General features: G+C 39.2%; 1 protein-coding gene across 5 annotated transcripts in view; it reads right to left on the reverse strand.

Annotated features, from left to right (window-relative positions):
• Positions 1 to 16288, reverse strand: part of mctp1a (multiple C2 domains, transmembrane 1a) — a 144201-nt gene that overhangs the window by 9669 nt on the left and 118244 nt on the right. For 3 of the 5 annotated variants that reach the window (XM_046841678.1, XM_046841677.1, XM_046841681.1), the window contains 2 exons: positions 11625 to 11726; positions 680 to 789 (listed from right to left, as the gene is read on the reverse strand). In XM_046841678.1, coding sequence (XP_046697634.1) covers positions 680 to 789; positions 11625 to 11726 — 212 coding nt within the window. The remainder of the gene's footprint in view (positions 1 to 679; positions 790 to 11624; positions 11727 to 16288) is intronic. The other 2 variants (XM_046841679.1, XM_046841680.1) reach the window with 1 other exon arrangement.

Raw genomic sequence — 16288 nt, forward strand, 5'->3', positions numbered from 1 at the left:
AGAAAATAATAAAGTACACTATTATTTTTGCATTTATGTCAATTGGAATATGCACTTATCCAGACAGACTTATCTCTATATCTCATTCATACAACCGAGTATCTATGGACTTAAGGGCCTTACTCAGGGACCCAGGAGTGGCAACTTGGTGTGGCTGGGATTCGAACTCATGACCTTTAAATCCAGAGTTCAATGCCATAACTACTAAGCTGCCACCTCGCTCTTATATATTTTTACAAAATATAATACATTAATTATTAAACACCAGATCCCACCTATTAAACCTATAAAAATGGTTGTTACAATTCCTATATATATATATATATATATATATATATATATATATATATATATATATATATATATATAATTATTTTTTATAAATTTATAGACTATATTATTTATATTTTAAATTAATGTCGAAGAACTGTAATTTTAACCGTTACAAAACCCACTAGTGAAGCTTTAAAAAATACCATGTACAGTACAATAAAATGAACCAAATGAAATAAACTACAGAATAAAATATTTTGAATTAAGAAACAAAGCCGCTTCACTTATTGCATTATATGTGCAAAGTTCTAATCTTGTCACATTTCTTATTAAACGTAAAAAAACAAAGAATTTTTGTTGTGTGATGGGAGTAGAAAAAAAAAACGAAACAGTGCCTCCTCCTCACTTTTTTATTCTCTCTCCGTAGGAGGCCACTTCATCCAGCGCATTTTGCACACTGATGCAAACATCCTGAATGGCATATAACTTGTTTATGAATCCTTTTCTCTCCGAGTCCTGAGAGAGAAAGAAAAAGAGAGAGACAGACAAACAGATAGACATTGAGCGAGAGAGAATGAGAGTAAAGGGAAAAAGAGGTTGAGCACATGCATTTTTTTAAACCCTTATGAACTAACCAGCACAGCGCTTCAAAGACTTGGAGAGCTCTCTCTCTCTTTCTCTCTCCACCTACAGTACTCACAGTTCCTCATGCAGCATATGTGAAATTGGCAAGTAACCTTGTTTTTGTGTGTGTGTGTGTGTGTGTGTGTGTGTGTGTGTGTGTGTGTGTGTGTGGAAACAACGAATAAGTATCTCTACACTCACATTTCCAATGTAGATTATATTGATCCTCTGAATTTGCTCTCTCCTTGAAAAGAGTAAGCCATGCTAGACCATTAACTCATGGTGATGTCATTGTGCTCATCCTCATCATCACAGTTTCGAGCAATAAATGTGGAATCGTTCAACATTTGATGGTTGAGAAGAACTTTAAGAAGTGTCCACTGGCACCCCAGTGCATGCCCTGGCCGACACAATGTCCGCTCTGGAGTTTTTGCCAGAGAGGAAGAACGGTCATGCAACACTTAGGATAACATGAGGTTTAAGTAAATGCAGTGATCAAAAGGACACCAAAGCTGCTTTAATGTGTGAACATGCTGGGACATTTAAACACACACAGCTGGTGTGTCATTTTTATTTTCTAGAAAGTAATGTCATAAAATAACAGTATTGTTCACAGTGTAGCATTGTTACAAGTAAAAAAAACTGTTCATTGTACTCTACTTTTTTAATATATATATATATATATATATATATATATATATATATATATATATATATATATATCATTCCACATTGAGTTACATAAGCTACTACAGCGGAAATTTTCACTGGCAGCCAAGAACTGAAATCTGAGGCCATTATGGTCACAGGGTCACCCAAAATAAAAATCAACTGCACTTTTTCCAGCCTTTATCTGTCCAGTTTTTGTGATGTGCCTGGTTGATAAGAGTGGATCATCAGCTGTTATACTGTAGCTCATCCACCTCAAGGTTTGTGCGTTTCTGTTCACCATGGTTGAGTTACCAGAGACTCCTCTAATCAACATTCGATTTTATTTTCCTGCACACTCTCCACACATGCTGTTTTTAGTCTTTTGCGCCATTCACATTGATAAACTGGACAGACTGTTGTATGTAAAATTACTAGAAAATTAGTAGTAGATTTTAAAAACTTAAACCAGTACATGTAGTGCCAACAACTATGCTACACACCTTTAAGCCCACTTTTTGCATGAATATACACATTGTACACATTGTTGTTGCCAGATCATTAGCTGAAATGACAGCGTGAATGTGAAGTGTTCAGGTGTTTCTAATCGAGTAGACAGATAGTGTATTATCTCATCACTTCCCAATATGTAGATAATTACTCACATGGGACTAGATATTAAAAAATCTGAAAAGAACAGCTCTGGAAGAACAGCTCTGGAAGAACAGCTCTGAAAGAACAGCTCTGGGACTGATGTAGTTGCCACCCAATGGTTAATTTCAGAATTGCAGGATCATGATAAACACATTACTGCACTATACAACTTTTTTCCAGATGATTTTAGACAAACTTTAGCTGGGTTTGGACACATATAGTCAGTTCTGGCAACGGTAAATGTTTTATCAGCCAAAAGTGGCTCGGTTTTAAATGGCAACCTAAAAATTTTATAACATTTGAATTCTGTGCCAAATATTTGCTGCCTTACATCGATTGACATTTCAATTTTGGCCCAAATTGTCGTGCCCATCTGTAAGCACTAGTCCAGGCTCAAGCAGGCTGAGTTGTGATTGTTTTCTAGCAGTCAGGTTCAGCTGAATTCACAACGTTATTTCATATTTGGAAGATAAGCCGGATGCACAGTATCTATGTGTGGCCTGTCTGTTTGGTTGAAGTCTAATTAAAAGTCTAATTAAAACCTGGCATTGAAGACTATTTATGTAAAACTAATTATGTACCAAGTTTACATATCACTTAAAAAAATATTTCTCTCTTTGTATATACATATAAAAACATTCATAATTTTTTTCAATTAATAATTTTCTGTGGCCAAGAACCAGGTATGTGGCATGGAAGCTATCAGGCATATGTTGAGCCATGCCCAGCTCCAGCCTGGCACCACTACAGAGGCTACACGCATGCTCTTCATAACGATCAATTGAAATGTCAATGTCATAGTGGATAATACCATCCCAGAGCTGGGCAGCATCTTGAGCCTAAAGATCAAACACTGCTGTGCAAATCAGTGCAGAGACAAAAGGCTGAGGGATTTCTATACAAATGCTGTTAATAAGACATTTCCTTTAGTTGACTTTTTTTAGTGGAAAAATAATGCAACTGCACTGATCTGATGTACAATCATGTATAGATTTTCATCCATTTCACACTCACATTACTGTATGTGCACACCAAACTGAACTGTTCTGCGAGAGTAGGAATGCCTCACATTTTCCTCTCATGTCCTAGAAAAAAAGAAATATACTTGGGTCTTATTACATTGGGCTTCTATGTATGGGGTTTAAAGAATCAAATCTATTTCAGATCTCTTTTATGCGTATTCGCACAATTTCCCATCCCGGGCTTCTTCCTCGTTTATCCTTCATGGTATGAAAAATAACCCAAAATATAGCCCACGAAGCCACACAGCCTCCCGAAAGCCAACACAAGACAAATAGATATAACTGGACACTGTCCTGGGTTGTATTTCTTTGCAAATATTCGACAATATTTCTTTGTTTCCTTCTTTCTCTTTTTGCCATCTGGTTTGTGTTATCAATTGAAACAAAAGCGGCCCATACGCACTATTGTATTGGATTTGGTGTTAGTAACACAGCTTTGAGAGATGTGGTATGTGTGTGTGTGTGTGTGTGTGTGTGTGTGTGTGTGTGTGTGTGTGTGAAGAGGTGCAGGTCATGGGGCTCTGCAGTCTAAACCATTGCCACATGGCCCTTGAACTATGAGCTCACTCCGATTTCCTGTCTTCAAAAGTGGACTAAAGGAGGCAGGAGGTTGAAATAACACCGGCCTGGAAAGAGGCTTGTTTTCACTGCTCCTCCTCATAGCTCTCTAGCACTCGCTTTCACACACGTAGCTGCTATACACGTGTATGCATATGAGGAACCTGCTGAAGAGCGCCCACCACCTTCATCCCTCAGGTCATTTGATGGAGAGGCACTGTGGGAACCTGCTAATGCTGCACATAGCCATGCCTCCACTGTATAATACTCTACTAACACATTCAGACACACACTGAGACAGGCTGCGTGGTACAGCCAGACATGTTTAACAAGGATGTTGTCTGAGCACCTATATGGAGCATAACATTTTTTGAATGATATTTCAGAAACATTACTGGTGCCAAACCTGCCTGTTTTTGTGAATTTTTTTATTGGGGCATTTTCTTACACATGGACTCACTGAAAGGAGTATTAAATTAATCAAAAGAAACAAATTAATATTTAGGTTTTCAATCTAGTGATTAAAATTGCTCCAAATATTGCTGTTGGCAAAGATAATTTGGACACCCAAACATTCACACCCATATGTGCTTTTTGAAATTCCTTCAATGAGCTCAACCCCTGAAAATATCAAAACCATTCGGCAACTTGTGCATGATAAACGTCGGAGATTAATCCAAAGGATTTCACTTCCACACCCAACCCTACTCGCCAGATTTGACTCCTGCAGACTTTGCCCTTGTCCTGAAGATGAACATCCGGTTCAAAGGTTGCCGTTTTGACACCAGTGCGGAGGTCGAGCACGAATCGCAGAAGGTGCTTGACACGCTTCAAAAAGAAGACTTCCAGGACACATTCCAGAAGTGGCAGGAACACACTGAGCGCTGTATTGCTGTACAAGAGGACTATTTTAAAGGTGGTCATGTGTCAACGTAGATAAATAAAGTAGTTTCCTGTAGAAAGAACTTGTCTCAAAACGTTTTGACACTACCTCGTACATGACTTCTAAATCATGAGAATCTACCTACACACTGCTGTCTGTTAACAATCCATTTTAGAGTCTGTTACGTGGTTGCAGAGGAATTTGATTGCCATCATGTCTGTTTAACTGCATATTCAGGTATTTCTGTTCAGTATCACACAAACTGCCTGAACAAACACAAAAGGAAAGTTGACTGAATCATATTTACTTGACTATTTTCTGCAAATATACGTAGGAATCCATGTTGCTGAAATGTTTGGGATCACCACTAAACTGCAAAAAAAAACATACTACACTAACATTAGTTAAATGACAAGAATTACAACATACCATTAGCATAATAGCTGCAAACGTAGCCATACAACAGCAAGAGCCATTCATTAATCGCTAGTTGGGCATACTTAACCTTATATTTAAAAAGATTATATTTATTTTTAGGGACTGACAAATGTGGGATTACATTGCCATTCTGCAGTTAATAATTAATACAAACTTAACATGGCTGTACTTTCAAAATGAACTTGTCATGTAGTGTCACAGTGTCATGAAAAATAGGGGGGGAAAATGCAGTGAGAGAACTTCATTTTCTTCTTCACATGATCTTCAGAAAAAAAGTGCATGATGCAACTTTCCTGTCGAACATGTAACTTGTGGAATATTCCAAATATTTTATAGGGGTGGATGAGTTTGGATAACAGAGATGAGTAAATGCTGGAGGTCATTACCATTTTTCATAACCTATAACAGATAACTTGTGTAAAATGAATTCATACATTAATACAAAATGAATATGATTCAATATAGTGTCGATTGTGTAGCATTTCATAATACTTAAATATTTAATTATTATATTTATATTGTAGTCATAATAAGATGGTTTTTTAAAACTGCTGTCAAAAGATTGACATTTATGACATTTGGCAGTAGTTTTGTCTTGTCCAAAGCGACTTACAATGATCTTATTTCTACAACTGAGCAGATAAGGGATAGGGGCCTCAAGGGCCCAACAACAGAAGCTTGGTGGGGCTGGGATTTAAATTCACAACCTTCTGGTCAGAATTTCAATGTCTTGATTACCGAGCTATCATGTCCTATGGTTGTAATGTTTTATGTTATTTATCTGAAATATGCACGTAGGCTGTTGTAAAGTACCCTTTATCCAATTTCAAGTTGCCACTAACACTGGTCCAATTTGGCATAATGAAATTGTAATTAAACAGTGTGAAAGACAAACACATCTGTCCAGACCTATTATAAAGCTTTCCCATTACCAGCTTTCTCAGGGCTTAGAGAACTAGCAACATGTAAAGGCAAGCACAGGCACATCCATCACAGCCAGAGCCCTACATCAGGCTATTCACACCTCCTCATTGCTACAGGAGACTCCCAGGTTCCTCACAATAAGGCACAGCAGGGGCAGTGGGTGGTCTTGATGGGACTGGCAAGGTCTTGGGTGGGCACTTTTGGATAGGGTATAGCTTGTTTGTTAGCAACGACAAAGAAAGAGGAGGGGACAGTGTCTCAGGGGTGCCAAACTTCATTTACACCAAAGCTCAAGCCGCAATGCAAGAGGACAGACCCCCAACTGGAGCTAATCCACACCCACAACCATCATGCTGCTTGTTCGGAGAGAGAGAAAACACGGTACTTTGATCTGCCCCGTGCTGAAAGTAAGGGAAACAAAGCAGCTGATAAGAGATCAAGATGAAAACGGGAATCATTTCAGCCAGGCTATGGTACTCCCAGGATGGAGCTATTATTTGTGCATCTAAAAAAAACACAAGTCTTCTTTTATTTTAAGCCAAAGGCGCGTTGACCCAGACGCTTGAAAGTAGAGAGCTTTGTCCCCGAAGGAGATCAAGGAGTGGAGCTCCACACCTTCAATAGCAAATAAAGCCAAGATGAGCTTGGGCCCTACCTCTAATTACACAAAGATAAAAAGAAAAAAAAGTTACAATTCTTTAAATTTGGATGAGATTATTAATTTTCCAAAAGTAGTTCACTGATTCATTATGAATGGAATGTAGGGAAATGATGTACAGGGAAATGCTTGTCAATAAAACCTTTGTGTAGGAGCACTTTGGAAAGGATAATTAAAATTGCAGCATAATTAGATCCGAAGTGTGTGTCAGACTTATGGTAAATTAGAAGTCCCCTGGCTGTTCACTTGATCTCAATAACAGCTAAATACTTTGTGCCAAAATTACCTACATAAAATAATTCATGATCCATGGCACTCCCCTGCCCAAAACAGATCATAAATCACTGATTAAAGTGTAAAAGCTCAAAAGAATTTTGGCTAGTTTGTTGTTGGTATTCTTTTTCTTTTTTTTTACAGAATTAACAGGAAACAAGTACTTGTTAGCAAATTTTCTTTTGGTTTGTAAACCACATTTATTTGTTTAGTTTTTTATTTATTTTTGGCAACTTTGCTAATAATGACATGAGCAAATACGACTAGCAGTGGTTCTTCAATCAGTTCTACATGTACAACTCACATATGCCTGTTTTTTCTGTGTTTCCATGTTATAAATGTTTACTGCATTGTGCAGGTTTGAACCGGGTGCTCTTTTGGAGGGAACATGTTAAGAAATGACAAGGAGTTTCCAGCCTTAGATTGTTTTACCCTTCTTAAAAACTGTGATCATAACCAAAACTACTTAAATGAATACCATGTACACTGTAGGAGTACACATCTATTTTCTTTCACACATTAAAGCAAAACTCCACTTAGAAACACAACATATTCATATTAATGTGTTCAGAAATTGAGACTTTTTCTCAATTACAATTTCCCAGTGATGTTTAATGTCATGTTAATATAAAAGTCAACATACAGTAGAGGTGCAAAGAACTCATTCCAGGGAGTTATGGCAGAGCCTCAGCTATTTACGCAAGAACAATGTTAGAGTTAGTAGAAACGCTAAAGCTTTGATAGCTCTGTTTGTACAGAGTGTACAGATGAGGACTGGCACCACCACCAAGTAAAAGAGCATTGTGGATCATGTAATAAACCTTTAGACAAACTATTGGGTGAACAAAGTTTAACTGAGAGTTTCATCATAAAACAAATCCTCTGTAGCACTAAAGATTGCACATTGATAAATATGTAAATATTATTTTGTAATGCAAGTCATTCGTGGTGGATTTTTTCCGTTATGATACTGTAACAAAGGTCAGACTCCCGGCTGGAGAGCAGCTGCTATTAGGCTGCATTGGTAAGCAAAAACAGCTGATAAATATCTCTGTGTGCTTTTGGCACCTCACCAACACAGCAGGAATGAAGCAGATGTTTTGTTTTAAGGCAAGCATCTTTTAAAATAAATTATTTATCCTAGTCAAGTATTCACCGGGTGAAAAGGGTGAATGTACACACTTAATAGGGAGTTTATTAAGTATACTTTCCTTGCCTCGACACTTTTTGACCTTTTTAGTGAGATAGAGCTACCATATACCTAGATACACTTCAATTGGTGACCGGAGATAATCTGTCTGTCACCCTTTAACCCCGTTGGCAGTAGAATTGGACCACTAAAGGACCGCAACTAACCAGACTTTATTTATGTAGTGGATGATAACACAGGACGCAGATGGTTTGGTGGAAGTTTTAAACACTGTCTACTTATGCTTATTAGACCTAACTTGCAGGTGCACTATGTACAGTGTGAGACTAAACTTCATTCATTTTAATGCACCATATGATTCATCAGCAACATGCTGCAGTACCAAAAACATTATCATAACAGACACGACACACTATTGTCTGTATTGCTGTTATGATCCGGTGAGGATGGTCATATGGGGGTCCCTTTAAAACTAAAAATAGGCAGGACATAGTTAATAGTATGAAGCATTGCTATAAGGCATCTATATGGTACATGAGAGAATGACCTACAAAGCGTAGCTACAAAGTGTTAGGATTATGAACAGAGACTACATTTCCCAGCAGCCACTGCACTTCACACACATCAAATTAGTAATTGTATATACTGTAGCCAGGGTGTCCAATTTTTTTTACAGAGGGCCGGCATGGTTTTCAATCCAACTAATCAAGGGCCACACCTGTTAATCACTGAAAATGAAAATCATTGGATTAAACCAGGTAGAATTTGGTGTTTTTTTGTCTGAATTATTTAGCATTTTTGTGCACTTGATTAAATATTTTCTTGCATTTGCTTCTCTCATTATTACATGCTACAAATGAAATACACTTGTGTGATAAATGCTTTACATTAAGGTGTCTTGAACTGACTTTACTTCTATTCACAAAACATGAACTATCTATTACACTATATTAAGTATTAGTAAAGTGCTTGAATTAAGTGTTTTTGTTAATTAATTAGCATGTAACAATTAACCAGTGTACACAGGTAACTTTAGGGTGGATTTACATGATTGCAATCAACAGTTGCTTTACTGCCTGGTTCAGAAATTTCGTTGTCTTGGATCACAGGAATAATTTTATGGATATTTACTTTATCCACGTGTATATGCATTTGTAAGAAAAACGGCTTTCCTTTCCACTCACAGGGCTGAGTCTTTCGGAATAGCATTTTCTATGCCTAGGGCTTCACTAATCCAGATAAATAAAAAAATGTCTTTAAATGTTCAGCGTCCACACTATCAGTTTTAATCGTTTGCCAAAACTTTCTCATCCACACATAATCGGCTAAAAATGCTTACAGCCCTGTACTGCACATGGGTAAACCGCATGACGCTTCATCCTGCATCATTTCCGCCTGACGTTTATTCACTTTCCGGCTCTTGGAAAGGTGCAGTCACGTGACTAAGGGCCAAACGAAAATACAAATATCCGATTTCCAACGGAGAACATATTAGTGTGGATATCGCCTAAGAAGCACACTTATGTCAGCACATGCACGCTTGTTCAAAACAGTGTATTCATGCAGATTCAATGTATTATAATTTTTGTAGTTTATTTATTCAAATCTATCAAATCAACAAGTGTGCACCTTTTTACTTTAAAACTTGTCACGCATTTTGAAGCAAAAAAGCGTGTAATCCTAAAAGTACTTATTGTATTTGAACATGTGGTGATGTACTATAATTGTATAAAGACTGCTACTCTGAACAACAGTTTTTCAAAGAATGACAATTCCCAATATCTAGAAAAAAAAACATATCCTTGCCTATGACCTTTTCTATGAATAGGAAAAATAAATATCTTTGTCTGAAAAAATTACTATCAGCTAACTCAGTACTCTGCCCTCAGCCTGGAGAGCCACCAAAATGGCTGCAGCCTGTGAATTTGTAGCAAACTGTGCACCTCCATGGCATCATTCCATCCACACCACTCTTCTGCTGAGCCTATCGCTGTGATAGCACGGTAAACACGCGTCAAGAAGAGAGACGACGAGCCAGGACAAGGTTTATTTTGGGCCCGACCTCTGCTTCCCACCACTCCCCAACTAAAACAACATCATTAGGCTCTAATGGGGCCGCCGGAGAGTGGGGTTCACCTTCGCCATTACTCCCCAGGTGTCCACACCCAGCAGGCAAGCCACTCCATCAGCCTCAAGGTCAGGCGAATGTTGCCCCTTGTTTTCCCGCCTACGCTGACACCCCTCACCAAACGCATCTGCACCCGCAGTCATCCTCCGACCCATCGCGATGCCCCCTCGCCCCTGCATCGACCCCCCCTTTCACCTGCTCTCCTTCTCTCGACCTCTCCAGATCTCAGGAAGCCACTTCATGATGAATGGCAGTCGATTAATTTAAGCCGACACTGCCACAGATTTGTTCCTGTCCTCTCCGTTTCCAAAAAAAAAACAAAAACAAAAACAAGGTCGGCATAGAAGAACAGGCATCATGCTGCTGGGCACCGACAGGCTCACCAATACAAACACAATAATTGGGAAATAAAGCTCCAATTATGGCAGGAATTCAGCAGCAGGAAAATCTGTGTCGCCAACATTTTCCCTGCTACATTAACAAAACGACAGAATAACATGCTTTCTGAAATGTCACCAGCTTCTTCATTACACATTAATGTGCCGAGCTGAAATTCAGATGGTGCACAAGTGGAATTTCTACATTCTCAAGCTTTCTTTAAAAGGTACGCTGCTAAAAAATGACAGAAACAGAAATGGCATTCCTTTCTCTTGAAGACAAACATCAAGGATTCACTCTCATAATTAATTCATAACTCCAGTTAAAAGGGTTCTAGTAACTGGCTTCCTTGCCTGTTTGGCACAGATACTGTCCTTTCTAGCTATGAGGTAAGCTACATATTTGCTGCTTCGTTGTGGGGGTGGGAAGTGGAGTGGGGTTGGGGGGGTGTCACAGAGCGACTGTCATTCAGCCAAGTTCACCACTGGTTGCTATTTAACCGGCTCACGGTGAATTTCTGAGTGCACACTGTGTACTTCAAGACTCTCACACACACAACTAGCAAGGCATGCTATTGCTATCCCCCAGGACTCGCAAAGAAGTTGCAAAGACTCAAGCAGAAGCAAAAGACATAGAGACAGGAAACAAAAGACATGGGAAAAAACACCTTCAGACAAAAACTCTCCAGCAAGGCTTCAGAAAACAAACTGATTAAGGAAAGAAAGGTTTTGCTTTAACATTGTAGAACTATTAGCACTTAGGTATCTATAGGGTCAATCAATGTCTACTACAATTATCAGCAGGTCCGTGTTCTTCAAAATAAAAGTTTTAGCACCCATGATCAGATTAGCAGTGCACACCTCCTACTGCCAGGCTGGTTTCCCAAAGACAAGGGGATAAAAGTGACAACTCAGGACAGAGAGAGAGGATGGCGATGGGAGACACACACCCCTGCTATGGGACAAGACAATAAACCACAGAAGGTACATACGGGACAAACTGACTACACTTACCACCATCACTCGAATCCATTCAAAATGCCAGGAAGCCACAATATCCTCAAGGATATGGCTTCCGGGCAGACGGTCATCATGGGAAGGGGCAGAGCCCGGCACCTTGTGGACCAGAATAAATTGAGATCTTTTTAAAAGCAAAATTACAAAAGCATTATGACAAAAAGAAACATTGAAGGTACTGCATGAGCGACCTTGAATGAAAGAAAAGAATGAAAAATCAATCTTATGTGTTTGGCAAGAATAAGAGACAGGATTTTCTTGTATAGAAAACAATGCTTGAGACTGTTAGGGTTCCTTCTTTTTTTCCCCCTTTTTTGGTTTCCTTAATAGCCAAACGTGATTAAAATGCAGTTCCTAGGAGTATCAACCAAAAATGAAAAAAGGGATGGAAAAAACACTTTTACAGTCTGCAGCTTTTCATCTTTTAGAAGCATGAGGAAGAAAGAAAGAAAAGATCTCAGAGCAGCAGAAACTTTTCTTCCCTTCTCTCCCTCTGCATTTTTTAGGACTTTGGAAAGAGGGGGAAAAGCTCTTTACCTGAAGATATGCATAGTAAATCACAAGCTCAATAGCCCCAGAACAAGTTCTAAGTCACAGTTTTTCAAAGTGTTAAAAATAATCCCCGTTGCACTCTTTAGTCCAATTACATACTAGCACACAGATATCACCCAGATCAACCCCATCCGTCGGATCCGCCGGGCTTAGCGCTCCATGTGCTATCTAAAGATAAGCTTTGCATGAAATGCTAGATTCCAACTGACATAATTGTGCATGAATTGGGATCAGATTTTCTGCATTTCACGGTGCAAAGAGGTTAGCTTGTGTTTCCCCCTGTGATTGTGGCCCTGGTGGAACTGCAAAGAGATGAAGGGAATGAGCAGTGGAAAAAAAAGCTGATGGAGATAGACATAGAGAAGGGGAGATCTGGAAATAAAATGGGTATTAGGCTTGTCAACAGGCCCAGAGGTCATGGAAAATGGGAGCATGTCATTATGGCACCCCACGGGCAACCAAGACTAAGATACCGCAACAATTATTACCCAGCATGCACCTGCCAGGGCATCGATAACCGCCCTGCTTCTATCAGAGAGCCCCAGCTGCTCCCATCAGCCTATTAGATGCCTGATTACTGATTGTAAATTCCGATGCAAGTCAAATTGCATAAAAAATGCCCTTTTCTCACTTTTTTCAATGATTGTATCTGATTTTGACTTAACGGGCAACAATAAAAGATGCATATATCACAGTAGGAAGAATTTAGATAATAAAAATAAACAGGATTTGCACAGTAAACAATGTGTCTGTGTTTCTTTTTGTGCTCGATGTCCTATTCCTCCGCTGTATTTGCTCGTTTTACACACAGGAAGTACCACACATATACACTCCTTGCGCATTCAACAAACAGAACAAGTAGGGAAAAAAAACGTACAAACAGCTGTTGGACATGTGAGGAGGCGTGTGCTGGTTGTGGTAAGCCTGTGAGCTCAACATGATTGCTACATGTATCTTATCTGGGATGACTCCTCCCAAGGCTTTGTGTGTGTATATATTTGTGCTGTGTGTGAATGTGTGTGTGTGTGTGTGTGTGTGTGTGTGTGTAAAAGAATCGCTCCAGTGTTCAGCCATGCGTGCAGACCTAATCTGAGCGCTCTTCCACTGGCTCTCTGCTCTTTCCCCTGGGATAGTGAGCCTATCATCTAGCCCAGTGCTTCCACACAGGCCCTGGAGCTGATTAGTCTTCTACACACTCTGAACACAAATCCACACACCGCCTGGCTTGTGTGGTAAGGCATAGCATTAGCCTCAGTCCATCAAATATCGTTCGGTTAAAATCAGATACCCTATAGGGGGATGTTTGGAAATGGGATGAGCGGCAGAGGAAGACCAAGTACTGACTTTAAAATGACACATGACAAGTCCTTAGAGTTTAACAGCTCGAGTCTATTTGAATGCATGTTCTTAATGCATATTCATTCTATGTACTTTAAAGTCATGGTTTTCACATTAATAAATTATATATTGTGGTTTGGGGTTTCAGATTGATCTCAGGTTACTGCCATTTAACACATTTTTTCTTCGCATGGATTTCCTCAGGGTTCTCCAGTTTCCTCCTACCTTGGTAAAATATGCATTTGGGTGGACGGGCTACTATAGATCACACCTTGTGTGTTTTGTGTGTGTCTATTATCCAGAGTGTATCCCTACCTTACAGAACATCCGTTGTTCCTGAGATCCACTACACTGAAGATAAAGAGCTTAAGGATCAATTATACATTTTGAATGTGAACAATAAAAATGATATAAATGTGCATCCCATGAACAATCCGAAACACCACAAGACCTGTTGGTGGGGCTAAATGTACATTGAACTGTCTTATAACTAAATCATTTCCAGATCCTAAATGGTGCAATAGAGATGTAGTCACACCAACATTGGGTGTGCGCGAGTTTGAATCCAGATGACGCTACAGCCAAGAGTCCAAGAGATAACCATGTCATTAGCCAATTGTGAGAGTCTGTGTGGAAAAATGTAAATAGCACATTGATCCGTGTGTGCTGTGCTTCCTTGTGTCCCAACTTACAATTACAAATTACAATGCGGCACAAACTTCCAATATATATATTTTTTGTAACGCTATAGTAATCATAAGATTGAAAAATTGTAAGTCGAACCGCTCTGGAACTACCTGTATTGTGCTTCAATTGTGCTTTCGTAATAAGTCACAGGTTGAAGGAGGTGATGTAAAATGAGTAACAAAGTTCGCAATGAATAATTAGTACAAAAAAATCTATTTTAATTGCAAATAAAAATCTTTATGCAAAATTGAATACATTTTAATTATTGGTTAAATAATAAAGACCATAGACATTAATTTGCACACCTAATAATCACTTAATTACAATTACAAATAAATCTATTAATCATTCTAATAATTACACTTTTAAGCTCTGTACAATATAGTGTAGACTAAATTTTACGATTACAATCTTGGATTTTAAAATCATATGAATTAAATTGTTCAAGATGAACATTCTCAATAATTCGTATAAGAAACACAATGAATATGACCTATTGACCCTTGGGGCAAACTTCAGATGCACACAACTGCAAGGCAGCTGTGCTGCCATATTGACTATTAGCCCTAGTCTCGTAGCACTGAGCCCCAGTGCTCCTATTTAAATCCACATGTATGTATTCAGCGAGGTTCAACAATAACACTACGGCGTGAGGCAAAGCTCATTATCACCTGGGTAATTACCTGCCGTTCCGTCTGTGTGTTTACTTTAGTTTGGCGGAGCAGGTGTTAAAGATGTTTCGCCTGTTATTATGCTGGTTGATGATGTCTTTGGTGGAGACAGTGAGTTCTCCCGAGACAGGCTTTTTCAACACAATATGCACACACACAGACACAAACATTGGCATGAGCCTGGTAAACAGCAGGGAGGAGGAGAATTCAGCAAACACATGGCTTACTCATGTGATGTTTGAGCATAGAGCATGGCCCTTTGGCAAAAAGAAATGGCTTTATTTTTACTCGAACGTGTATTATAAGTAACTTTCTCAGGCGAATAAAGTAAAAAAAAAGGTCCTGTTGAGTTATTGGGTTCATAAAGCAATAGATCATGTAGGCAACATAAACAGCAGCCTAGATAGACTCGTTGACTTCAATCCCACATCTGGTGAATGGGAAAAAACGTATTCCAGATTCATGCACTGCCACAAATCTAAATATCTAGGTCTGATATAAAGTGTTCATTTCACCTGGACAGGTGTTTGGTCAGATAAAACTACCCCGTGATACTTTTTTACTGACCTAGAAGGAGCTGCTGGTTCTTACATTTGGTCTCCTTTTCCCTTTCAATCTCCAGGTGTCTGCTCCAGTTTAACAACTCAGGTGTCCCCATCAATTACCCTTAAATTTAGACTTTCATGGAGAGTACGCGAGTAATATCTACACTGACTCAGAAGAAAGACACTTTTCATGACCGCCCAACAATCTGCTGAGTGAAAACACATGTCCGAAGCTCAGGCCCTGCCCGTGAGGGGTCCTGGGTCCAATGGAAAGCAGGTGCTCCACTTTTTTGCCACGTAATACCCCATTTAGCCCCAGGGCCAAAGGTTATGCAGCTAATAGCTGCCTGGTGCAGGGCGGGGAAGAGCCGAGCATGAGGCCAGGCTAAAACATCTGGGACGTATTGCACATGCTTGCAACATATGCTTCAGGTTCAATTAAAATGAGGCCTTGGCACATTTATTCATCCTTTTTTTACTCTGGAACCTTCCTCCAGTAAAAAAGGGCCTCCCCTGACCTGACCTTAATATTTTACTATTTGAGCAAACAGAAGAAGTAATGAGAATGCAGGGTCGTAGGCTCTAAGCAAGGGAGTGAGCGAGAAAGAGAGAGAGAGTGAGCGAGAAAGAGAGAGAAAAAGAGAGAGAGAGAGAGAGAGAGAGAGAGAGAGAGAGAGAGAGAAAGAGAGAGAGAGGTAAAATTCCACATATATTTCGTTCACCCTTGAAACTACAGCAAACTTAACCAGTTTTGAAGGAACAGGACAGTGTCAGAGGAGTCATAATCAAGAGCACTAAGACAGGAGAGGGGAATAGGGGAAAAGGAGAAGGAAAATGAGAGAAGAAATAAAGAAGAAAAATATCCCTT

This window comes from Silurus meridionalis, chromosome 27 (assembly GCF_014805685.1).
Source record: "Silurus meridionalis isolate SWU-2019-XX chromosome 27, ASM1480568v1, whole genome shotgun sequence".
In the NCBI taxonomy this organism is placed as follows: domain Eukaryota; kingdom Metazoa; phylum Chordata; class Actinopteri; order Siluriformes; family Siluridae; genus Silurus; species Silurus meridionalis.